The 25,578-nt window shown below is 42.4% G+C and overlaps 1 protein-coding gene across 1 annotated transcript in view; it reads right to left on the bottom strand.

Annotated features, from left to right (window-relative positions):
* Positions 1 to 25,578, bottom strand: part of LOC106565912 (astrotactin-2) — a 448,985-nt gene that overhangs the window by 121,980 nt on the left and 301,427 nt on the right. Inside the window, exons 14-16 of the mRNA XM_014133602.2 lie at positions 5,518 to 5,642; positions 4,346 to 4,450; positions 356 to 535 (exon numbers count right to left, since the gene is read on the bottom strand). Of these exons, the coding sequence (XP_013989077.2) occupies positions 356 to 535; positions 4,346 to 4,450; positions 5,518 to 5,642 (410 nt within the window). The remainder of the gene's footprint in view (positions 1 to 355; positions 536 to 4,345; positions 4,451 to 5,517; positions 5,643 to 25,578) is intronic.

The following is a 25,578-nucleotide window of genomic DNA, read 5'->3' as shown; positions in this document are numbered from 1 at the left end:
AAGGTCTCAGTGGCATAGCATAGTACAGTACAAAAGCGCTTTCAGGTCTTGCCTAATGTTTATGAAATCAATTATGAAATGCTACTGAAGGATTTCAGAGGCTATTCTCGGCTCTGTCTCGGGGGCTAGGGCCAGTTAAAAATGAGGAAACATGTCTGCTATGAATCATATTTCTAGCTGCAGCGTCCTGAAAATTGTACCATATTGAATAAGCCCCATTTTTTGTGTTTACCCTTTCTCTGGGATTTAATTGACTCTTAAGTCTAGCCACTCACCTGGATCCCTGGGTCTAAATTGGTCACTGATTACAGTAGTATTTGTGACACGTGCATCATATGCAGTTTCCCCCTCTCACCTTTCTGGTACTGCAGCCAGAGCTGCTGCTGAGCCTTCTTGCTGGGGAAGTAGATGGTGCAGCTGAGCTCGGAGCCGTAAAGGGCCTCAGACATGTAATGGCTGCCGTACTGCTGGATGAAGGACAGCAGCTCCTCTCTGGTGCTCTCTGCAGTCAGTGTCTTCAGAACCTTGGAGAAGCCTGGGAACCAGGAAAGTGTGCAGGGGAAATAATGTGGAACAAATGGAATTGTAGTTATAGCTGAAGCAAAAAAGAGGCTTTGTAAATGCGCTAAATGCTATCCTGTATGGTTTTCCCTCTGAGTTTTCAGTACAATATGATATAGTGTAGTAGTAGTCAAATAGGTTCACCAGGAAACCTGACAGTAAATTGACACTCCATACCAGACCTGGGTCAAATAAATATATATATATTTTTTTATTTACGGTGCCTTCAGAAAGTATTCACTCCCTTAGATTTTTTTCCCACATTTTCTTGTATTGCAGCCTGAATTTAAAATGTATTACATTTACATTTTCTGTCACTGGCCTACACACAATATCCCATAATGTTAGTGGAATTATGTTTTTCAACATTTTGACAAATTTATAAAAATGAAAAGCTGGAATGTCTTGAGTCAATTAGTATTCAACCCCTTTTTTTATGGCAAGCATAAATAATTTCAGGAGGAAACATTTGCTTAAAAAGTCACAAGTTGCAATAATAGTGTTTAACATGATTTTTGAATGACTACCTCATCTCTGCACCCCACACACAATTATCTGTAAGGTCCCTCAGTTGAATAGTGAATTTTAAACACAGATGCAACCACCAATACCAGGGAGGTTTTCCAATGACTCACAAAGGGCACCTATTGGTACAGTAGATGGGTAAAACATTTCAAAAGCACACATTGAATATCCCTTTGAGCATGGTGAAGTTATTAATTACACTTTGGATGGTGTATCAATACAAAGATAAAGGTTTCTTTCCTAACTGAGTTGCCAGAGAGGAACGAAACCGCTCAGGGATTTTACAATTAGTTCAAAACCATTAGAGTTTATTGGCTGCGATAGGATGGATCAACAACATTGTAGTTACTCCATAATACTAACCTAAATGACAGAGTGAAAAGAAGGAAGCCTATACAGAAAAAAAAATATTCCAAAACATGCATCCTGTTTGCAATAAGGCACTAAAGTAAAACTGCAAAAAATGTGGCAAAGAAATGAACTTTATGTCCTAAATACAAAGAGTTATGTTTGGGGCAAATCGAACAACACATGACTGAGTACCACGTTCCATATTTTCAAGCATGGTAATGACTGAATCATCTTATGTGTATGCTTGTCATGGGCAAGGACTGGGGAGGTTTCAGGATAAAAAGAAACGGAATGTAGCTAAGCACAGGCAAAACCCTAGAGGAAAACCTGGTTCCGTTTGCTATCCAACAGACACTGGGAGACAAATTCACCTTTCAGCAGGACAATAACCTAAAACACAAGGCCAAATATACACTGGAGTTGCTTACCAAGACAACATTGAATGTTCCTGAGTGGCGTAGTTACTGTTTTTACTTAAATCGTCTTGAAAATCTTTGGCAAGACTTGAAAATGGCTGTCTTAGCAATGATTATCAACCAACTTGACAGAGCTTGAAGAATTTTACAATCCAGGTGTGCAAAGCTCTTAGTGACTTAAGTATTCGTCTCAAATAAAACTATGAAGGACCTCGGCGTTACTCTGGACCCTGAACTCTCTTTTGAAGAACATATCAAGACTGTTTCAAGGGCAGCTTTTTTCCATCTACGTAACATTGCAAAAATCAGAAACTTTCTGTCCAAAAATTATGCAGAAAAATTCATCCATGCTTTTGTTACTTCTAGGCTGGACTACTGCAATGCTCTACTTTCCGGCTACCCGGATAAAGCACTAAACAAACTTCAGTTAGTGCTAAATACGGCTGCTAGAATCCTGACTAGAACCAAAAAATTTGATCATATTACTCCAGTGCTAGCCTCCCTACACTGGCTTCCTGTTAAGGCAAGGGCTGATTTCAAGGTTTTACTGCTAACCTACAAAGCATTACATGGGCTTGCTCCTACCTATCTTTCCGATTTGGTCCTGCCGTACATACCTACACGTACGCTACGGTCACAAGACGCAGGCCTCCTAATTGTCCCTAGAATTTCTAAGCAAACGGCTGGAGGTAGGGCTTTCTCCTATAGAGCTCCATTTTTATGGAATGGTCTGCCTACCCATGTGAGAGACGCAGACTCAGTCTCAACCTTTAAGTCTTTACTGAAGACTTATCTCTTCAGTAGGTCCTATGATTAAGTATAGTCTGGCCCAGGAGTGTGAAGGTGAACGGAAAGGCTGGAGCAACGAACCGCCCTTGCTGTCTCTGCCTTGCCGGTTCCCCTCTCTCCACTGGGATTCTCTGCCTCTAACCCTATTACAGGGGCTGAGTCACTGGCTTACTGGTGTTCTTCCATGCCGTCCATGGGAGGGGTGCGTCACTTGAGTGGGTTGAGTCACTGACGTGGTCTTCCTGTCTGGGTTGGCGCCCCCCCTTGGGTTGTGCCGTGGCGGAGATCTTTGTGGGCTATACTCTGCCTTGTCTTAGGACGGTAAGTTGGTGGTTGGAGACATCCCTCTAGTGGTGTGGGGGCTGTGCTTTGGCAAAGTGGGTGGGGTTATATCCTGCCTGTTTGGCCCTGTCTGGGGGTATCATCGGATGGGGCCACAGTGTCTTCTGATCCCTCCTGTCTCAGCCTCCAGTATTTATGCTGCAGTAGTTTATGTGTCGGGGGGCTAGGGTCAGTCTGTTACATCTGGAGTATTTCTCTTGTCTTATCCGGTGTCCTGTGTGAATTTAAATATGCTCTCTCTAATTCTCTCTTTCTCTCTTTCTTTCTTTCTTTCTCTCGGAGGACCTGAGCCCTAGGACCATGCCTCAGGACTACCTGGCATGATGACTCCTTGCTGTCCCCAGTCCACCTGGCCGTGCTGCTGCTCCAGTTTCAACTGTTCTGCCTGCGGCTATGGAACCCTGACCTGTTCACCGGACGTGCTTGTTGCACCCTCGACAACTACTATGATTATTATTATTTGACCATGCTGGTCATTTATGAACATTTTAACATCTTGACCATGTTCTGTTATAATATCCACCCGGCACAGCCAGAAGAGGACTGGCCACCCCTCATAGCCTGGTTCCTCTCTAGGTTTCTTCCTAGGTTTTTGGCCTTTCTAGGGAGTTTTTCCTAGGGAGTTTTTCCTAGCCACCGTGCTTCTTTCACATGCATTGCTTGCTGTTTGGGGTTTTAGGCTGGGTTTCTGTACAGCACTTTGAGATATCAGCTGATGTACGAAGGGCTATATAAATAAATGTGATTTGATTTGATTTGATATTCACACCCCTGAGCTTTGCACACCTAGATTGTAAAATTCTTCAAGCTCTGTATTTCATTTCAATACATTTGCAAACATTTCTAAATACATGTTTTCACTTTGTCATTATGGGGTATTGTGTCTAGATGGGTGAGTTAAAAAAAAAAAAAATTTAGGCTGTAACAACAAAATGTGGAATAAGTATGAATACTTTCTGAAGGCACTGTAAATACTTATTTTCTGTGTACTTAAGTATTTTCAAATAATGTGGCCTGAATCAACTACTTCTACTTAAAAGTATTTTCAAATAATTTCCTATAAATAGCCTACTATTTGAATTATTTTCAAATACTTGGGTTAAATGCACGGGAGGGTATTTGATGTATGCATGCATGACTAAGTCACTTTGGATAAAAGCGTCTGCTAAAGGGCAGATATTTGAGTCAGTGTATTTGAGTATTTTCAAATACAGTACATGCCAATACTTTCCAACTGTATTTCCAAATACATTCCAACATTCAACTACTTGTCCTTTCAAATAAAACAAATCTGAATACTTACTTCGAAATGTATGTGAAAGGTATTTTAAATAGTATTTGAACCCTGGTCTGCTTCGTACCTGTAGACAAGGTGATGGCGCTGAGCTTGACTTTGTACAGGTTGCTCCTCACTCTCCACTGCTGAACCATGGGATAGCCCATAGCCTCATTGAACTTTGCATCACCTGCAATGGACATACACATATAAACATCGTTATGAATAACTTCCACAATATAAGTAGGCCCACATTTTTTTCAGAAGATTTGAGTAAATAACTCAGTTTCACATTAATCATGCATTGAAAGCTATGGATCATTTGTGTCGGAATTTGAGTTATACAAGCACATTTGTAACTGCCTGAAGTGCATTAGCTAGCTTTGTTTCCCTCACACAAACACTGTTCGTGTACAGTGTAGATTCTGTTGTTTTCAACAACACCATTTGTCTTAGTACGAAAGTTCCCACCCCGTGTGTAATCAATGGCAGACGCCCGCAGTAGCTCCAATTGAATTTCCAGCATTAAGGCGAGAGCAATCTCGCCTCCGTAATTGCATTATCAACTTTCATATGAGTCTGGCACAACACAGGGCCATTAGAACACAGGAGCGAAGAGAACAACAACAACTAAATCCTCCCTTAAACCTAAAGCACTTATTTATTCCCAGTGTGTGTTGGGAGAGGAGTAGCCGACACTCCTGGGAACTAGTCACAGGCCAACGGGGAGCGAAGTGCTGCAGCCAATTCAGCTAATGGACGGATTAGGGAGTAGTCCTGAGGTGCGGTTTCAAGCCAACTGACAGAGTAGTCTCGGCCCCCGCAGGGGATGTGGGAAGGGAACACGGGGCGAAGAAGGTGCAGGTGTCAGCCTTTAGAGGACCTGGAGAGGTATGCAAGTGAGTGTGTGCCTACTGAAGAGACTTTGGGATGTCAGGAACAATAGCACAATACAGTGCACTGGGAACAGTGTCATTCTAGCTGACCCTGTACTCTGATGTCACTCCTATGGATTTACTGAGCAGAGAATGCAGCATGATTTCTAAGTATTGAGCTTACAGGAAATTCAGCCGTAATTGGAAAATCCGTTAAATCCGGTAAAATACGGTAAAGTAGTTCTACATTTTTTGGAAGGAACATCTGAGAAAAAAGAAGGATATTTGATGATGAAATATAGGTTACGTACAGGATATTTTCTGTACACACTGGTATGAGTGTACAAAGATGGGTGAGGCAGGCTAACACATGTACACACACCTGTGAGGAGCTGTACATTGGACAGTGGCTCAGACAGCACTCCTCTACACTGCTCCTCCACAGGTAACGGGATAACCATCAGTCCATCTGCTAGCTGGGGGAAGTCTTTGATGAAGTTGTTGTCCCTGAAAGAGAGAGCAAGAGATACAGAAAACGAAAAAAAAGAAAGAAAAACACACACAAAACAGTCAGCCTTGTGAGACACTGTTGGGTTTTCATCTCCTCCATCAGAGTACCTAGTGCAATAGTGTGGCTTATCTCATCATTCATCATCCCTTCTCTCCACTGTGTTTCAGATGCTCCAACAAGGAGGGACAGGTGGTACAACCTGATAGTCATAGACACAGTGCAAGACAACTAACACTGGATGGAGAGAGATTTTCAGATCAAACAACACCTTCATATTCTCTCGCCAGTGCCGGTCCTAGCCTTTTGGGGGCTTTACGCGTAATTTTGCAGGCAAAACATTTTAGTGGCCCTGCTTTCGTCGGGATGCAGAGAAAATGTTTCCATTTTAAAGCAAGTTTGCTGCAATTCTACACATTTTGCCATGGGGCGGAGATAAGATTTTAGCAATTTTATAACACATTTCATGCAATTCTAATTGAGTGACTGTGGGTCAGGGGCCCCATATCGGCCTATGCAACTGCTTCTGCCTAGAGCCGGCCCTGTCTCTCATCACAATGTCTGGGTTATCAAGCAGCAACATAATGTTGCTTTGCACCACATGGATTGCTAGAAGGATTACAGAGACTTTAAAGAAATTGAATGTTCACAGTTGAAGCTACTAGATACAGTTCAAGAGTGATAAATACAATGGCTTGGGAATGTGGGGTTTTCCTGGTCAGTTCAAGAAAAACTCATGGTACTACAACTCGCTGGTTGGATCAGGTCTCTCAAAAGCATACAAGGATGTTCCATTGCAGTGTGATACTGTAGAGGTATAAGTAGGGGCAGTCTCCAAAAGAGACCGGTGCCTGGCTGCAGTAGTATGGGGGAATTGACTGACTTTGAAGTGTGAGAGAGTGTGCCGGTTGGCTGCCCTCTAAAGGAAGGAAAGAGAGAGAGAGACATACTGGGAACAGGACAGGTAGCTGCAGGGAGAGAAACCTCTTCACTTCTGTTTCTCTCTCAGCTGTAAAAGGAATGAGAGCGAGGGAAGGGAGGAGTTAGGGAGAGGGATGGAGGGAGAGGTTGAGAAATTAGATGGAAAGGGAGGAAGAGGCAAGTCCAATGCCACAATCTACAAACCTAGAAATGTGTATTTGTTCTACTCCAGCGCATTGACCCTTCTTTAAATCTGACCTTCCAGTTTCAGACTGAAAAACACAAGTGAGTGTTGTGATGCAGTTCATGCAATACTCATGGCCATGTTGTGCTATTGTGCTGAATATTATGGGGCCATGGAGGAGAGCAGACATAGAGACAGACACAGAGAAACTCAGAGATTGTCTTTTACTTCACTTTTTAATTTCTTCCCTCTCCTCTCGCTCTCTGTTTCACTCTCACTTTCATTTATTCTGTCTGGAGTACTGTCTACTGTGTCTACCCCCCTCTCCATCTCCCCTTCTCATTGACTTTCAGGAGAGCTTTCCCCCCAACCGCAGAGCCCGTTAGAGGCAATCACCGCCTCCTTTTACCCCAGGACTGCAGAGGAAACTCAAGGGCAGAGAGGAGTGGAAAGCAGAGGACAGGAGGTGCTGTAAAAAGATTACTGGCTGCTCACCGAAACCATATCGATTACCAAATTAAATCAGAGAGCTGGGAGCTCGGCACGGGGCGAGAACCCGGAGAGGCACGGCCTCTACAATATGAAGCTTTATGGATTTTTCACACCCAAACAAGACTGTGTCCTTGTCGCCCACCTAGGCGCCTTATTAATTCCTTTATTTACTTTGCAGTGGACTTGTGTTCTGGCCGGGAGAGCAGCAGGGAAGCGAGAGGTATTTTTGCTGCTCGTTATTGGAGAAAAGTGTTACTGTTTTGTACTGAATACATTAGAGAAGTGGCACATTGGGGTAAGAATGGGAATGAGATTCACAGTGGCACTCGTAGATTCAAGATGTGCCATTATCTCTCAAGGAAAGTGGATAAAGTGGAGTGGTGACCACTTTAGTGAGATTACGGTCTTGCTCGCTCTCGTCAAATCTTTAAACATGATGGAGGAGACGCCAACATGGACAAAACATAATGGTGGATTAAAGAGGAGAATTAACCCAGCTTTCCAAACACACTTCCAATTTCTCTCTGGCTCTTCCTTTTCCTCTCTGCACAGTAGGTCGTTTTAGTAATATTGTTGGTGAAAAGCTGTTTCCAAGCTGAAATGCAGGAGCATCAATTACTCATTGCAATATTAGCCAGCTGAGAAAAGCTTTAATCCCAGCATAAAAAGCAGACAATGGGATTAAATGAGGTATGATGAGGTATAATTGGATGTACCCCCCCCCCTCTTCAGACACACAAACCCCACCCCCTCCTCTTCTACCCCCACACACAGCTGGCCACCTGCAAGGCGTACAGTGTAGTCTATGTGTTCCACTGTGGTGAGCATGGTGTGTTTACATCCTGTATGTTTCATTCAGTACCCCTGTGTGTTCATTAGGGGAGCTGAGACTAAGCTGTCCTGCCCAGCCTTATCCTTGTGCTGCTTACAGTACATGCCTCCAAATGGGATAAACTCTCTCCATTTAGATAAGGGCTTCCATGTTGAGTTGAGCACAAGTTGTTGTAGCAATGAGACAAGATCTAGGATCTTAAATTGATCACACTGTTGCAGAAGAAATTTACTGCAATGCAGAAAATGTAAAACTTGTAGTGTGGTGTAAAAAAGCTTACGAAGTTTGTATTTTCCACTTTGAAATTTCAGACTTGATTTTCCCTTATGAAAAATGTATCAACCCCTACAAAAATGTAAATGAATTCTAATCCACATTTCCTGTTGCTACAGGATTATTTTCCTGCTGTAGCAAACTGGCTCAATTTAAGATCCTACAACTGTAGGTGCAGTGTTTATAAATATGCAGGCCTACGCTTCGATGTGGAAATTTCAACAACTTTTTATATTTCTCTCTCTCTTGTTTTTCTGTAACTCTTTTTACTCTCTGAATTGCTTCCTTTTTCTCTTGCACGCACACACACACACACACACACACACACACACAATTCCTCAGACTTCAATAGCATACTGTATCTGAATCTGTATTGTTCTAGACATTCCATTTCCCACCACCCACCAAAGCCTACATGTTCCCTTCGCTAAACGCAGAAGATAAGCTGTTGGAGCGGATGAGAATAGCGTGCAGCGATTGTTTTCTGCTGTCTCAGCCTGCTCCCTGGTGACTCTCCCTCTCTGTCTGGGCTCTGAGATGTTCATTTGCTCTTCTTCGTCTCTTCTTTCTCCTCTCTCTACCTCTCCTCCCACATCCTGTTGGCAATATAGGCAGGCAGGCACCTCTGGGCTCTGAGCAACCATACCAGCTCCAGTCACACTAGAGCTACTCTCTGTGTGTGTGTGTGTGTGTGTGTGTGTGTGTGTGTGTGTGTGTGTGTGTGTGTGTGTGTGTGTGTGTGTGTGTGTGTGCCCGTCCCCATATTGATTTTATATCCAGGGAGGGGGATTTAATAAGAAAACAATGTATGTATACCAATTAAACACAGGCTGAAAGGCACACACTTACTCTGCATTTCTCCTTGGCCTTTCCTTGCTGCCACTCACACACACAGCGGTCAGGGACAGGGGCTCATGTTAGAGCAAACACACATTCAGCAGGCTCACTCCCTCTCAGTACCTACACGGCACTCCCAAGAGAGAAAGTAATATGGGATTTATGAAAAGGGTGATGAATAATAGTATGAATTTAGAGATGCAGACATACCTGTCTACTTCATCACATTTAAACAGAGGAGGCTGGTGGGAGGAGCTGTAGGAGGACGGGCTCATTGTAATGACTGGAATGGAATTAATGGAACGGCGTAAACATATGATTTCCATATGTTTGATACCGTTCCATTCCAGCCATTACAATGAGTCCATCCTTCTATAGCTTTTCCCACCAGCCTCCTCTGCATTTAAAATATACACTGAGTGTACAAAACATTACGAACATGAGATAGACTAGCCAAGTGAATCCAGGTGAAAGCTAAGATCCCAAATTGTTGTCACTTAAATCAGTGTAGATGAAGGGGAGGAGACAGGTTAAAGAAGGATTTTTAAGCCTTGAGAAAATTAAGACATGGATTGTGTATGTGTGCCATTCAGGAGTGAATGGACAAGACAAAAGATTTAAGTGCCTTTGAACAGGGTAGGTAGTAGGTGCCAGGCGCACTGATTTGAGTGTGTCAAGAAATGCAACGCTGCTGGGTTTTTCACGTTCAACAGTTTCCCATGTGTATCAAGAATGGTCCAACACCCAAAGGACATCCAGCCAACTTGACACAACTGTGGGAAGCATTGGATTCAACATGGGCCAGCATCTCTGTGGAACGCTAGACACCTTGTAGAGCCCATGCCCCGACAAATTGAGGCTGTTCTGGGGGCAAAAGGGAGTGGAACTCAATATTAGGAAGGCGTTCCTAATGTTTTGTACACTCAGTGTATGTACTCTGACAACGTGTGCGGCTTTTAAGTTCTATCATGGAACCTTAAACCAGCTAAGTCTTCTACTGGTTTAAGACCACCAAAAAGGTCCTTGATATCATTTGCAGCATTTTTAAGTGCATATAATGTGTGTGTGTGTGTATGTGTAAGTTATATCTTAAAGCTCCATTACACTACAGTAATTCCCCTCTTAAGATGTCCTCCAAGCATTGGTGAAATGATCCATTGCCAAATTGTGTTGCTTCGGCATCCTAATATCCACCCTTACTAAATGATATTGGCCAAGGTGAAGGATGATGTGCTCTCATGTCCAAAACCCACCTCTTTATACACTCCTTTAATACAGAATTAATGAGGAGAAGGAGGGGGGATGCAACCTGGTGCAGTGTGAATGTCGGCCACTAGAGGCTACTCTTTCTCTGTATTGTGTATATAATAATGCCCTAGCGGCATTGGCAGGGATACAGTATTTTCAATCTAAGGTGTGGGCTGCGCTCTGGCTTCTTACTATGCCTGCTATGTTAGGTTTGGCCCTGCCTAAAAGGTTTCAGCAATTTGCCTGACGACATGCAATTGGGCAACCTGAGATTACATTGAGAACACTGTCCTTCATACTCTATAATCATTAATGACTTATTTTTGATTGGAGTATAAAGTTATTACATAATATATAATAATTTATTCCCCTGTATCCCCAGCTGTGCCAACCCTTCTGAAGTCAAATTCCTAACCCTTTAATTGACTCTTAAATTCCTTATTATTTGTTATTGTACTTTTTGCCCCTTTTTCTCCTCAATTGGTAGTTACAGTCTTGTCCCATCAATGCAACTCCCATACGGACTCAGGAGAGGCGAAGGTCGAGAGCCATGTGTCCAAGCCGCATTGCTTCTTGACACACTGCTCATTTAACCCGGAAGCCAGCCGCACCAACGTGTTGGAGGAAACACTGTACAACTTGCGGCCGAAGTCAGCATGCCAAACCCTCCCCTAATCTGGACGACGCTGGGCCAATTGTGTGCCGCCTCAACACAGCCTGGGGAGGCCCTTAAATTCCTTATTTTACCATAACCACTTTCTTTACAGTGAATAAAATGCTTACAGGCTGACAATGTTATGTGCTGAAGGAGCTTCGTCTCTTCGCCACACACTGGCAACTATTCAAAGCAGAATGAGGGCAATGATCACTATGGCTGCCGACAGCTGTAGCTGTTGAACAAATGGTTGTGTGAACAAGTGAGGCTGGTTGTGAATCCTTATTAAACCACATGTGTTCTGGTAAGGGGATCAGAGCAGCACTCAGGCCCCAATAGAAACCATCAGAGATATCACAGGTTATTATATTCTCTCATCTAGTCCTTTTAACCAGATGTCTTCCAAGGGCTTTGCTGTACGGGGAAATCTAAGAAGCATAGTGGAGGAGCCATGCATATTAAATGAATCACATTACAATATCACCTGGCAGTCTGACTCTTAGCATAATGACACACAATACTATATTGCTATGAGTTCTGAAAACAAATGGAAATGCTGGGATTATTTTGATGTGCTTTTTATATGGAGAATGAATTGCATATCTTTCAGCCAGCCTCAACCTTGCAGTGAACTTCAACAACAGCGTAAACTGAGGGTTAAACACTCCCAAACTGTGTGTACTAATTTAGCCATCCCCTTTCTGAGAGAGCCCTGAGTCCTGTCACACACCCACCTACCTAGCAGCCGAAACGCAACACCACAATTTGTTGCTTTGCTCCTTAGGCTACAGTACACCACCACCACTCTCATACATAATTTGGCGGTGCATTACCATAATAAAAAATTGGTATTACTCACACACTGATTCTGGAAACTCTCTCTCTCCTGTTCACTTCAGCTTCCGGGAATTGCTCCTCTGTAGCTGGCTGCTTGTATTTGTGTTATTCGTGTAGATATGTTCAGAGCGACTCCTAACACTGACAGCCTCATTTAAATAGGCAGGCTTATGAATAATACGAGACTCGATACGGGGCGCAATGCTTGAATATTTAAATATGTATTACTGTAGAAATGCAATGTTTAACTAGATTATGTTAAATTAGTTAAATTAGTTAAATTATATTTTCCGACCACACATATCTCCTATGAGTCATGTACTGTTTGGTTAAATCCTCCAGACTTCCCTCTCTTGTACCTCATGAAGAACCTGACTGCATGAGAAGTCAATGGAACTTGAGGTGGTCTGGGGTGAAGTTAAGCTTTTATGGCCTCAGTGAAGTCAACAACATGCATACTTAGCTTGCATTCGGAAAGTATTCCGACACCTTCCCTTTTTCTACATTTTGTTACGTTACAGCCTTATTCTTATATTGATTAAATAAAACATACACTACCAGTCAAAAGTTTTAGAACACCTACTCATTCAAGGGTGTTTCTTTATTTTTTACTATTTTCGACATTGTAGAATATGAAATAACACATATGGAAGAGTGTGCAAAGCTGTCAAAGGCAAACGGTGGCTATTTGAAGAATCTCAAATTTGAAATATATTTGGATTTGTTGAACACTTTTTTGGTTACTACATGATTCCATGTGTGTCATTTAATAGTTTTGATGTCTTCACGATTATTCTACAATGTAGAAAATGGTAAAAAATTAAGAAAAACCCTTGAGTAGGTGTTCTAAAACATTTGACCGGTAGTGTATATATATTTTTAAATACCTGACTGGCATAATTATTCTGACCCTTTGCTATGAGACTCGAAACTGAGCTCATGTGCATCCTGTTAACATTGATCATCCTTGAGATGTTTCTACAACTTGATTGTAGTCCACTTGTGGTAGATCCAATCGATTGGACATGATTACGAAAGGCACACACATGTCTATATAATATCCAACAGTTGACAGTGCATGTCAGAGCAAAAACCAAGTCATGAGGTCGAAAGAATTGTCCACAGAGCTCCGCGACAGGATTGTGTCGAGGCACAGCTCTTGGAAAGGGTACCCAAAGCATTGAACGTCCCCAAGAACACAGTGGCCTCCATCTTTCTTAAATGGAAGATTCTTCCTAGAGCTGGCTGCCTGGGGAAACAGCAATCGGGGGAGAAAGGCCTTGGTCAGGGAAGTGACCAAGAACCCAATGGTCACTCTGACAGAGCTCCAGAGTTTCTCTATGGAGGACAACTATCTCTGCAGCACTCTACCAATTAGGCCTTTATGGTAGAGTGGCAAGACGGAAGCCACTCCACAGGAAAAGGCATGACAGCCCGCTTGGAGTTTGCCGAAAGGCACTTAAAGGACTCAGACCATGAAAAACAAGATTCTCTGGTCTGATGAAACCAAGATTGCACTCTTTGTCCTGAATGCCAAGCCTCACTTCTGGATGAAATCTGGCACCATCCCTACAGTGAAGCATGGTGGTGGCAGCATCATGCTGTAGGGATATTTTTCAGTGGTAGGGAGACTAGTCAGGATCGAGGGAAAGATGAACAGAGCAAAGTACAGAGAGATCCTTGATGAAAACCTGCTCCAGTGCACTTAGGACCTCAGGCTGTGGCAACAACCCTAAGTACACAGCGAAGACAATCCAGGAGTGGCTTCGGGACAAGTTCCTGAATGTCCTTGAGTGGCCCAGCCAGAGCCTGGACTTGAAACTGATCAAACATCTCTGGAGAGGACTGAAAATAGCTGTGCAGCGACGCTCCCCATCCAATCTGACAGAGCTTGATAGGATCTGTGCCAAGCTTGTGGAGTCATACCCAAGAAGACTCGAGGCTGTAAATGCTGCCAAATGTGCTTCAACAAAGTACTGAGTAAAGGGTCTGAATACTTATGTAAATGTTATATTTCAGTTTTAAATGTTTTATAAATGTGCAAAAATATCTAAAAACCTGTTTTTGCTTTGTCATTATGGGGTATTGTGTTTTAGAATAAGGCTGTAATGTAATAAAATGTGGAAAATGTCAAGGGATCTGAATACTTTCCGAATGCACTGTACTTCATAGCAGCCAAATGCAGATTCGACTCAGGTTAAAATAGTATTTTTAATATTTGAAGCTGTGCTTGGCTGAACATGCCTGGCACAATGGAACCGATGGAATACTCCCAAAAGTGCTAACCCCACCCATCTGGCACTTCAGGCAGGCTCAAGCAAACACTCAAAGTATACTAACTATTTCTAACACAGCTGCTGCAGATCCAATCGGATAGCTATAATGCAGTATTCATTTCCCAACTTAGCGAATTGGACCATGAGATCAATAAGGACCATAAATAACATGATACGGACTATTTCAATGCCAATTGAAGTTCAAGGAACTGACAGGGAAGCTGTGTTACATACTTTAAGCAAGCGCCAGAGAACAGACCCACGTTGTGCTGTTCTTAAGTCATTCTTGTTTAAATAAAGCACCTAATCACAATGTGGGTGTTCCCTGGGTCTCTCTGTAGGGGGGATGCTTTGATCCAAACCCCTCAGAATAACTCAGCAGAAAGCCTATTTAGTCTGTGTGTTTTCACTGTGAACAGAGAGGGGGCTGTCACTGTTCGGATCAACTTCATCTGATGATGAAATATGGCAGCAGGTAGCGAATATATAATCACAGGTTGAGTCTAACTTCAACCGTGATTATATACTTGTTTTGGGTCTCTCTCTCACTCTCGCTCTCACTCTCACTTTCACTCTCACTCACATTGTAAATGACCAGATATGATGTAACACACTTCTTTATGACACTTTCTCTGATTGGTGTTAAAAATCGAAGGCTCCGACCGTGAGACAGTAGCGAATGGTGGTGGGCAGAACCACTTGGCAGCCCGTACTACCGCAGACAAGCTGATTTTTTCCTGTACCAACCATGTTTTTGCCTCGCAGACAGGATGACACAAACTCCATCTCTGTGTCTTGAAAACAGATGCCTTCTCTCAAGGTGTTTCAACCTTTAAAGGTATGGTCCTATTGGAAAGACCATAATTGGTCTAGGCTAGTCCCTGTTGTAAGGTGTAAGAAAAAACTATAAGAAAAAATGTCAGACACTAACAAAAATGCAATATATTGCATTAAGGTGGGGGAAGAACGGACAAATAAAAAACATTCCACTGAAATACAGATTCGCTGTAAAACCCAGCATTGATTTGCCAAAGTCAGTTGCTTATGGCTGAGACTAGTTGCTAGCAGCTGCAGTTTGTAGAGTATGTGTTAATCAGACAAGATAAACCCATTCCAAACACACAGCCTACTGAAACCATAGTCCCACACACAGAAATGTGACATATTTTGTAGTGCAGAGCCTTTAAAAAGCCTGGATTGCAATGGTGTTTTGATGTGGGCCTGAATGGGGTAATTATTATCATTCATAGAGGAAGAGCAGCACAAAAGGCAGTGCAGAGAGGGCTTGTTAGGAGCTGCCACAGACTGAATGAGCACAGGGCACCCACAATCCAGGCAGGGCACCCAAATGGGCATCCAGACAACACAAGCCAGCCAGACAAGCTTTTGTGAGGAAGATAACATAAGCGCTGGGTTGCCAGGTTGTTGGCCAGACATTGTGGTGGTAAAAAAAATTCAGCGCTATGAAATAGCTAGCAGACATTATGGAAAATAAAGAAAAAACTAAATCATCTATTGACTTGCTGTATCTATTTATTTTTTTAATGATAAGTCAAATCTAATAAACAGACAGTGCATTCACACTGCAAGCTTGGCACACCTGTATTTGGTGAGTTTCTCACATTCTTCTTTGCATATCCTCTCAAGCTCTGTCAGGTTGGATAGGGAGCGTCGCTGCACAGTTCCCTCAGAGGAACTCTGGATCTCTGTCAGAGTGACCATCAGGGTTCTTGGTCACCTTCCTGACCAAGGCCCTTCTCCCCAAATTGGTCAGTTTGGCCGGGGGCGGCCAGCTCTAGAAAGAGTCTTGGTGGTTCCAAACTTCTTCCATTTAAGAATAAAGGAGGCCACTGTGTTCTTGGGGGACCTTCAATGCTGTAGAAATGTTTTGGTACCCTTCCCCAGATCTGTGCCTCGATACAATCCTGTCTCTGAGCTCTACAGACAATTCCTTCATGGCTTGGTTTTTGCTCTGACATGCACTGTCAACTGTGGGACCTTATATAGACAGGTGTGTGCCTTTCCAAATCATGTCCATTCAATTGAATTTACCACAGGTGGACTCCAATCAAGTTGTAGAAACATCTCAAAGATGATCACTCAATTTATAGCAAAGGGTCTGAATACTTATGTAAATAAGGTATTTTTTTTATATATATTTGTTTATGTTTTCGCTTTGTCATTATGGGGTATTGTGTGTAGATTGATGAGGATTTTTATTTTTTATTTAATCAATTTTAGAATAAGGCTGTAACGTAACAAAATGTGGAAAAAAGATGCTCTGGCAATCCATTTACATTTGATGATAATGATATAAGGTAGGCCTACAAGACAGTGTTATTGGTTTTTGAAATATCACTTCTCAGAAAAAGAAAGGTTTCTGCTCAAAGATATATTATGCTATTACTGTATGATAGTACTGACAGTCTTCTCTCACACGCTCAGAAATGATCATATAATGGGTCCCATGGCTGCTCCACTAATATTGAGAGCAATGAGCATTCATAAAGAACTAGCTCCAAAGTCCATCCTTTTTTTCCATCCTACTGCTTCCAGAACTTTCCCACTTTCCCAAATTTGCCCTTGAGAACAATCCACCAATCCACAGCCACAATCTTTACCATATGAGATTTATGAGTCTTGAGATGGATCTAAATGCTGTGTAATATGCTTAATAGCTTTAATATCTTGTTGTTTGAATGATTGGGTAATGAGACAGGGCCAGCAGCCATGCCATAACAATGATGAAGCGGCAATGCCACCCCAGAGTGATTCCATGCTGAGCCTCAGCCCACTCTACACTTTATAACCTTCATAAAAGAGGAAAACAAATTAAGAATTAAAGCGTTATTAGGAGAATGCGGCAAGAATACCAAAGTCAGGGATGTTTACCTTGCGTAAGACTCTCATTAAAATCCATTTAACTCCCACGCCTGTGTAGAATGATTTAATCTAAGCGTATCAGTGAAACTTGTCAATGTTGAGTCTATCATTGATTAAACTCAAGAGTTGGTGCCATTGATCAAGTGTGTGCTGCAGGTGAGTTGTTGATGGAGAGAAGCCTATGATGAGGTTACTTTTTCTATGATGGGAATGACAACAGTAGTCTTTGCGGAACAGGCGATCAAAATGACACTGAAAATGACAATGAATCTTGATGGGCAACCATCAAACTAAAGAACCACTGACTGTCTTCACAGATAACCCAGTAAAACTGATACAACAAATCAGCTCATGTAAAGAAAAACAACCAATCAAATGACAAAACATGATATTGTGGGTGAGAAATGCTAATAAGCACTTCAGCCGTCATTATGGATACTTCCAAGTTCTACCGTACCCTCTCCTCTCTTTCTCCGTCACACCCCCTGGCAAACGGATGCACTCTACAGCCAACATTAGCTTCAGTTCGCGTGGGCCTACAGTATATTCTCCTGTTCCACCCATTCACTCTCTGACTGAGGTACGGACTGTGGAGGTCTCTCTCACACACACACACACACACACACACACACACACACACACACACACACACACACACACACACACACACACACACACACACACACACACACACACACACACACACACACACACACACACGTACACGTACAAACACACACACACACACGTAAAATCTGCCATGAGGGGGGCCAGAGAACCATGACCGGTAGTTAGTGTCCTCCGGCCCGAAACACTGCCTCTTCATTACACTGAAAGCAATGAGGAGCGCCTCGGATCATTCATTCTCTCTGAGAAATAGAGGAAGAGGGGAGAGAAAGTGAAATGAAACGAGTGGTAACCTAGCTAACACCAGCATGCTCTCGTTGTAGCCTATATGCTGTAGTTAATTACAGCTTCTAAATAGACAGGCGATTTAACAAGGAGAGCAGCATTGCAGTGGGAAAAAAATCTAAGTGAAAGAAGTACTTCTTTTGTTCAATAGATGTCACTACTAATTCAGATCTTAGAGTGCTGCTTGTCCTTATTGTAGGTTCAATGGAGACAAGAGGAATAGAGAAGGACATGCTGTGTAGCTTTTCAGAAAACTACATTTGCAATAACTTTTATTTTATTTAACTAGGCAAGTCAGTTAAGAACAAATTCTTATTTACAATGAAGGCCTACCCCAGCCAAACCCTAACCCGGATGACGCTGGGCCAGTTGTGCGCCACCCAACTCCCAATCATGGTTGGTTGTGATACATCCTGGAATCGAACCAGGGTCTGTAGTGACGTCTCTAGCACTGAGATGGAGGGCCTTAAACTGCTGCGCCACTCGGGACATTCGTGGTAGGCGTTTCAATAAAGTACTTCCAATTGATGTATTGTATGGAAGCGTTTGAGTTGAATGGCCCACAAAAATAGCCTAATCTCATCTGGTGAAAGGCAGCCAATGAGTGCTGGGTATAAGATCAAGGGATTTCTTTTTTTAATATTATGCATCTTAATACATACAGTCTTTGTAAGTCCCTGCACAACTCCCAAGTCACACGCTAACTGCCATGCGTTTAATAACTAGTAATGGGCCAAGACAGCTAAGAGCTGGTTGGGGTGCTTGTTTCATTACAGATTGAGCAGAGTGACATCTTTGGTTTTGATTAAACGTGATTATGCCACATAATATACTACCTCTCAGTGTGAAGGTTCTAATTAACGTGAGATTATGTATATCATTATACCCAATGGCAGAGAGTATGGAAATTCTACCTAATAAACTATAATTTGTCTACTAGCATCAAACATTCATTGATGTGCGAATCTGAAGCAGGTGGTTTAACTAATTTAACTTGATAAACTTAATTTATTCTCTTTAGAGTGAGAGGTCAGTTACGACTCTAGGTTACATGAAACAAGTCAATTGAAAACCCTCTCAGACTTCGACTCCTGCAGTAGATTAATCATTAAACTAAGGCACCATTCTGGGGCTAGCCATAGCCCTGAGAGTTACCCACAACCCTCAGCAGCTAGTACCCTGAAAGGGTTAAGGCTGTTTTGGATGACTAGCATAACGCTTAACAGGCACGACAGTTAATTTATACACCACATTCTCCTTCTGTCTCCAGAATCATAATGATTTAGTGGTTCCTGCAGGCTCTGGTGTTTTATCAGACTAGTGCACAGGCCTGTGCTTCTGACCAAATGGGCTAATTACTGAAAATAAAGTCATTCTCTCTTTCCATATGAGTGGATAGGATACAGAGAATGTAGAGCAGGAGCGCCCTGATAAACAAAAAAACATAAAACAGTCATGGTGAGAGACAGGCATAATATCCGGGTGTAAGGGATTGAACACAAATCTGTCGCCAGAATTGGGGAAAACAAGAGGTAAAATAAAGTGGTCTGTCAATTTTAGGGGACATAATTGAAAGGGATGTAAGTTGGAAATGAACAGGCTGTTCAATCCATTCAAAAGACATGGTTGGGTTTTGCAGTGCGTTAAAAATGGGACTCGGGCCCTGAGAGCTGATAACAGCCTATAAACCCATAAATCTCACTTCATTCTCTACAGCCTACACCTCCTTACTGGGAAACATGAATCCATAATTTAGGGAACACACGCTTTTAGAATCTGGCAAAATAGGACCGACGATAACAGTTAGTCAAATGGTGGTCTCATTATTGGTGTTCAATCTACTGTAGACCCATTGCTGAATGACTGGTTTGACTGGTACCTGCTATTGGCCTTTAAGCCACAGCACAAAGTGTGGGTTTCAGTCCAACTGCAGCCGGGCCACTTGGTTTGGAACAAAACATGCTACATTGTCTTGCAACAAACTGTACTTTGATGATTAAATAAACCCACATACATTCTCACAGCACTAGAAGTCTAAGGTTCATTTTATAATAGAATTATCAGGGAATTGAGTAGTACCAAATTTTCATTAACATAAAAATGACAGGGCCTGGCCTATGGTAAACTGTACCCAATGAAAACACTAAGGGTATAATTCCCAATAATCTTGTATTGCCATTGGGTCCTGCAGTGGGTGCAGAGTAACAGACACTTTTCCATTTAGAAAAACTGTTTTTTTTCCCATCTCACTCCCTCCCTCTCTCCCACTTTCCCTTTCTCTCAGTCAGCAAGGTTAGTTTGACATTAGCTGACATTATGTCTGTTAGGTCAACCTTGGAGTGTGATTTATCATTGTGGCCAGTTAGGCTGTCTTAGCTGCTGCAACTACTGCTGCTATCTCCCAAAGCTCCAAACCTGCATCCTCACAGCACTGCAGTGTGCTGCGCTAGAGGACTAATCATGGGGCTTTCAGTAAATAAACTGCACTGAGAATATCTGTCTGAGGTCCCATTCAGGACATTCCCCCTGCTTTCCCAAGATTAGGAGGAGAAGGAAGCCAACGGAGGAAAAGGAAAGCCCAGGTCCTGATCGCTTTAATAGTGTAGGAGGATACTGTTAAAATGTGCTGGCATGGACAGACAGCATGATAGTGAGGTTGCAATGTGAAGGCTTGAAGGAAGAATCTTTACTTGTGTACTTTGTTGTTACCAGTGTTTGCATTCTGCAATAGTTCTCTCTCATAGCGAGAAACCAGAATCAATGGGTTTCTTTGTGTGCTCTGAGACAGCCAGGACATATGCATTAGGACAACAGAGATAAGGAGAGAAATACAAACACAGAAAAGAACACAACAGAAGGACTAATTATCCTAGTAGAAGCCTGAGCCACTGCAGCGGGTATGTGGAGCAGTAGTCAGAAAGAGGGACAACACAGTGAAGTGAGCCTTGGGCAGCTGTGGAGCTGTATACCCTCTATGCTCAAGTTTAACCCTCCACCTGAATAGTCAGCATACTAGTCTCATGGCGTCTCATTGCGTTGGAGAGAGCGTATGAGAGCTGTTGGTAACGGGTGTTGACAAAAGGATGAGACTGTACACTAAGGAGATAAATGCATGAAATTAGCTGAGAACATGGGAGGCGTGGTTTTTGTGCCTGGGAGTACATTCCCAGCCTCTAAAACATAGACACTCATTGTCTAGTAGTCTCAGCATGTAATTTGGAGAGGGGTCTCTATCCTTTTTCCTTTCTCTATCTCTCTCTCTTTCGGTGTGTCTCTGTACTGACTCAGGTGGCAGCATAACTCCAAACATTTACTGTGAGCTCTCCTCTGCTGTCCTCTCCTCCTGTGTGTGTGTGTCTTAGTGTGAGCTCATACATACGTGTGTGTGTGTGTATTTGTCTCCCCACCGGCTGAGTGAATGCTGGGTGATTGAGTGTCAGCTATTATAGATGAGCTCAGTCTCTTTCTCATCTCACGTGTCCCCAGAGTGGCGGCGGTAAAAGGAGCGGGGGTTGGCGGTGACAAGGCCGAACGCTGTCGCCAGGCCTGATAGATGGCCGTCATCACCCCTCCACCCTCTCGCATTGTGAGACCCACCCCGGCCACGTGTGTCGATGAGACAGGCTAGGATAACTGGATGGCTAGGCATCAGGACGGTTTAGGACAGGATGGACTCAAACACAGACAGGGAAACCTTAAAAGCAGAAGAAAAGTGAAGCTACAGATACCACACAAGGAGATTTTACCCTTGTGGTACAGAGCTTGGATGACAATTTGAAGTTGTGTCAATCTTCACAGATGGTCTTTTGCTTTATTCAAATATGCAGACTTCAATAAGGAAGCACCATGTATTCACATATTGTGATCTGAAAAGAAAAAAAAAGGAATGTAATCTTACTGTATATGGATTACATAAGGATGTGAGTGGATGTTTGACAGTAATACTATACCATACTGTACCTGGTAAGAGTGAGGAGGAGAAAAGTGAACTCTCTGCCTCACGAAGCATACTTCCCCAAAGCAGCATCTGTTGGGAGGAACCCTACATAACCTTGGTCTTCTGTTGGGACTTAGCACTGAGGGAGACCATTACCTGGTCTGGAAATCAACCCCTAGTTTAGTCCCCTAGCCCCTAGTCTCATCCCCTAGCTGTGTTTCCATGTCTGAAGGAAGTGGATAGGTGTAAGCGATCTCCCCTAAGACCATTGGTAACCTACAGGAGGAAGTTTTCTGCAGAGCAGGGCACCAGGCACATTGTTAAAATCCTGCTCCATATATTAGGGCACATCAGCTACTGCTAGCTCCGACTCATATGTTCACAGCAGTGAATGAGATTAAATCTGACAGCTAAGATATGCTCAGATCACTGTTCATTTGCAGGTCATATAATTGTTGTATATTAAAGTGATTTTATAAAAGAGTTATAACATTGCCAATACATATACACTGATTTCCGGGGCATATGTTTACAAACAATTGTATTACGGTAATAATTGCATGAAGTCGATTTACAAATCCAAATGCAAATGCATGCACACAGGAGTGTGGTAAAGCGAGACCAATTTAAATATCAATGTTTGCCAAACACTATCATAAATCAGAAGCAATATTTAATATAAAACACTATTTGTGATCGCCCAGGGATAAATAATACAATTCCCTTCTATCTCCCACATTTCACTCTAGGCTATTGATGCAGGGGAGTGAGGAGGGGGACAGGGTATTGGGGTGGGATAGTGGTGGGGTTGGAATCTACACATCAAATATACTATAGGCGGGAATTTGGAGGACATAGCTAGAATGTGCATTACCATCATTCTAGAGAGAAATTATAAATATGTCTATAACTGGAGTGGATCCTTCAAGCCACAGAAAAACAAAGAACAACGTTGAGACTCTCTGTATTATTCAAGAAACAAAAGACCGAACAGCCTTGATGAGGATTAAAGCAACTTTGAAAAGATGACATACAGTAATACAAACAGTGTTTGGGAAATAAATGGATCATTTTCTTTGGTGTCTGTCTTTCAATCCTTAAATCCACGACAATTAATACACTAAAGGCAAATGTCAAGTGAAATATTAACTTCTCTTTTTGCCAACCGAAATCAACAATTCTTCATCTGCAGTTCAAACAGTCTCAAAATATGACATTGAAACTTAAGTTAATATACCATTTGATAACAGCTTAAATTGATTCACAACAAATTAGGTATGTGGTGTTCTTTTTCTGAATAATGACATTGTCTAGATAGACAGCGAAGCAACACTGCACCCTAAATTAATGTCACCCTTCAGGCAGTACAACATGTTTTCATCCAAATGAAAACACATTGGTTGTACTCTGTCACACCCAACAGATCAGTCTGTTGTATTCAAATGGCATCTACAGAGCAAAGCATGACCGATACCAGTCCTCACCGGCGGCCATCTTAGAGGAGATAACTTGCCCCGTCATCCCCCAGTGGCTCGCTGGTACACCCATTCTCACCGGATGAAAATGAATCTGTCAAAGTCAATTCTGGTTCTATCTCCACTTAAGAACATCCTGGTGACAAAGCAGGCCTGCTGATGCTGTGAGGGGGAACGGATGAGAATGTCTGCCAGGCTTCCCTCAGGCCCCTCCATACACTGCTGCTGGGACTACTGGGTGCTTAGGTTTCGGTTCAAAATTACCTTTATAACTTCATTATTATCAATAAGCTAACAATGGCATTATGTGCTAGTAGTAGTGGTATTAGTAGTAACAGTAGTAGTAGCAGTAGTAGTAGTGCTACTAGTAGTAGTGATAGTAGATTTAGAAGTGATGACAATATATACACTCACCGGCCAGTTTATTAGGTATATGGCCGTGGCTTGTTATATAACTGGCTTCTCAAACCAACGCAGACATTCTGGTTGTAACTGAATCTTGGTTAAAGAAGTCTATACCGGACTCTGATGTGTCTCTGACTGGTAATAATGTTTTTAGATCTGATAGAGTTGGCAGAGGACAGGGTGTCGCCATAGAGCAACTTAAATGTGTCTGTATCCATTACCACCTCTGTCCCTAAGCAATTTCAATGTCTAGTCCTAAATGTGGGCCTTGGTAATAGTGCCCATTTGACACTAGTGGGAATTTATCGCCCTCCCTTGGCCTCCCTATGTGCTCTTAAATTGTCTGACCTGCTGTCTAACTATGCTAAATTAAAATGATTCATATTGGGTGATCTTAATCTGGATTGGTTGATTCCAGTATCTGATGGGCTGAAAGACATTTGTACTGAGCTACGTAAATCTAACTCAGCTGATAGCTAAACCAACTCACCCCAACTTTAAACACACTGAAAAATCAACTGTCTTAGATATTACTCTAAAAAACCTCTCAAAAGTTTACAACCAATGGGACATTTCCCAATGATTTTAGTGACCATTGTCCCCTTGCCTGCATAAGAGATGTTAAGCTACCTAAATCTCGCTCATACATTACTACAAAGAGACATTTCTTTTAATTTAATGAGCAAATGTTTTTGTCTGAGCTGAGGTTGCGTGACTGGTGCATTGTGCCAAGTATCACTGATTCGGATCAGGCCCTTATTTGTTTTATTTCCCTGTTTAACTATTTTGCAGATAAACATGCTCCGCACAAACTGCTAAGGGTGAAATACAGATATAATCCTTGGTTCACGCATGAGTTGTCTGTGAAATTACAGGAAATTCATTTTGCTTGGGCTAAGGCTAGACTGAATGATTCTACGTTTGATTGGCAGTCCTTGAGATATCTGGTTAGAAAAGCAAAATCAACATATTTCATGAATTGTGTATAGCATAGTGGTGGTAATCCAGCTAATTTCTGGAAAGTGGTCAAATCTTTGAAGCAAAACTCCACCCCATCATTTCCCCAGCAGGTTCTGACAGCCTCTGGTCCCATACTAGACGACATGGAAATGTGTGGTGCTTTTAATGACAATTTGCTTTAGCTGGACACCTGTTTAAAGGATACTCTGAAAATTATCCTCATTCCACTAGAGGGTCCTCTAGTCACCTCAGAACAGATTGTAGAGAATGATGCACTAATAGAGTTAAAAAAGGTATTTTTATTTCAACTATTTGATGTCTGTGATGTACTAAGTGCTTTGCTAAAGATTGATGTTAAAAATCCATAGGGGTTAATTAACTTCTTACTGCAGCTGTCACGACTTCTGCCGAAGTCAATGCCCCTCCTTGTTCGGGTGGTGCTCGGCGGTTGACGTCACCGGTCTTCTAGCCATCATTGATCCATTTTTCATTTTCCATTGGTTTTGTCTCGTCTTCCTACACACCTGGTTCCAATCCCATTCATTACATGTTGTGTATTTAACCCTCTGTTTCCCCTCATGTCCTTGTCAGAGATTGTTTGTTGTTATGTGCTCGTGTATGTGTATTGGTGCGCGACGGGTTATTTTACCCATGTTATTTTATTTATGTACATTGGTTTTTGGAGTTTGTTTTATCTTAATTAAACTACTCCAGTTACACCAAGTTGGTTTCTCCTGCGCCTGACTTCCCTGCCACCTACACACACGACAATGACAGCAGCTCTCCACCCCACTTATTGCAGAACCTT

This window comes from Salmo salar, chromosome ssa01 (genome assembly GCF_905237065.1).
Source record: "Salmo salar chromosome ssa01, Ssal_v3.1, whole genome shotgun sequence".
NCBI lineage: Eukaryota > Metazoa > Chordata > Actinopteri > Salmoniformes > Salmonidae > Salmo > Salmo salar.
Note: the sequence above shows the minus strand (reverse complement) of the source record. Positions and strands in the feature narration are given on the sequence as shown.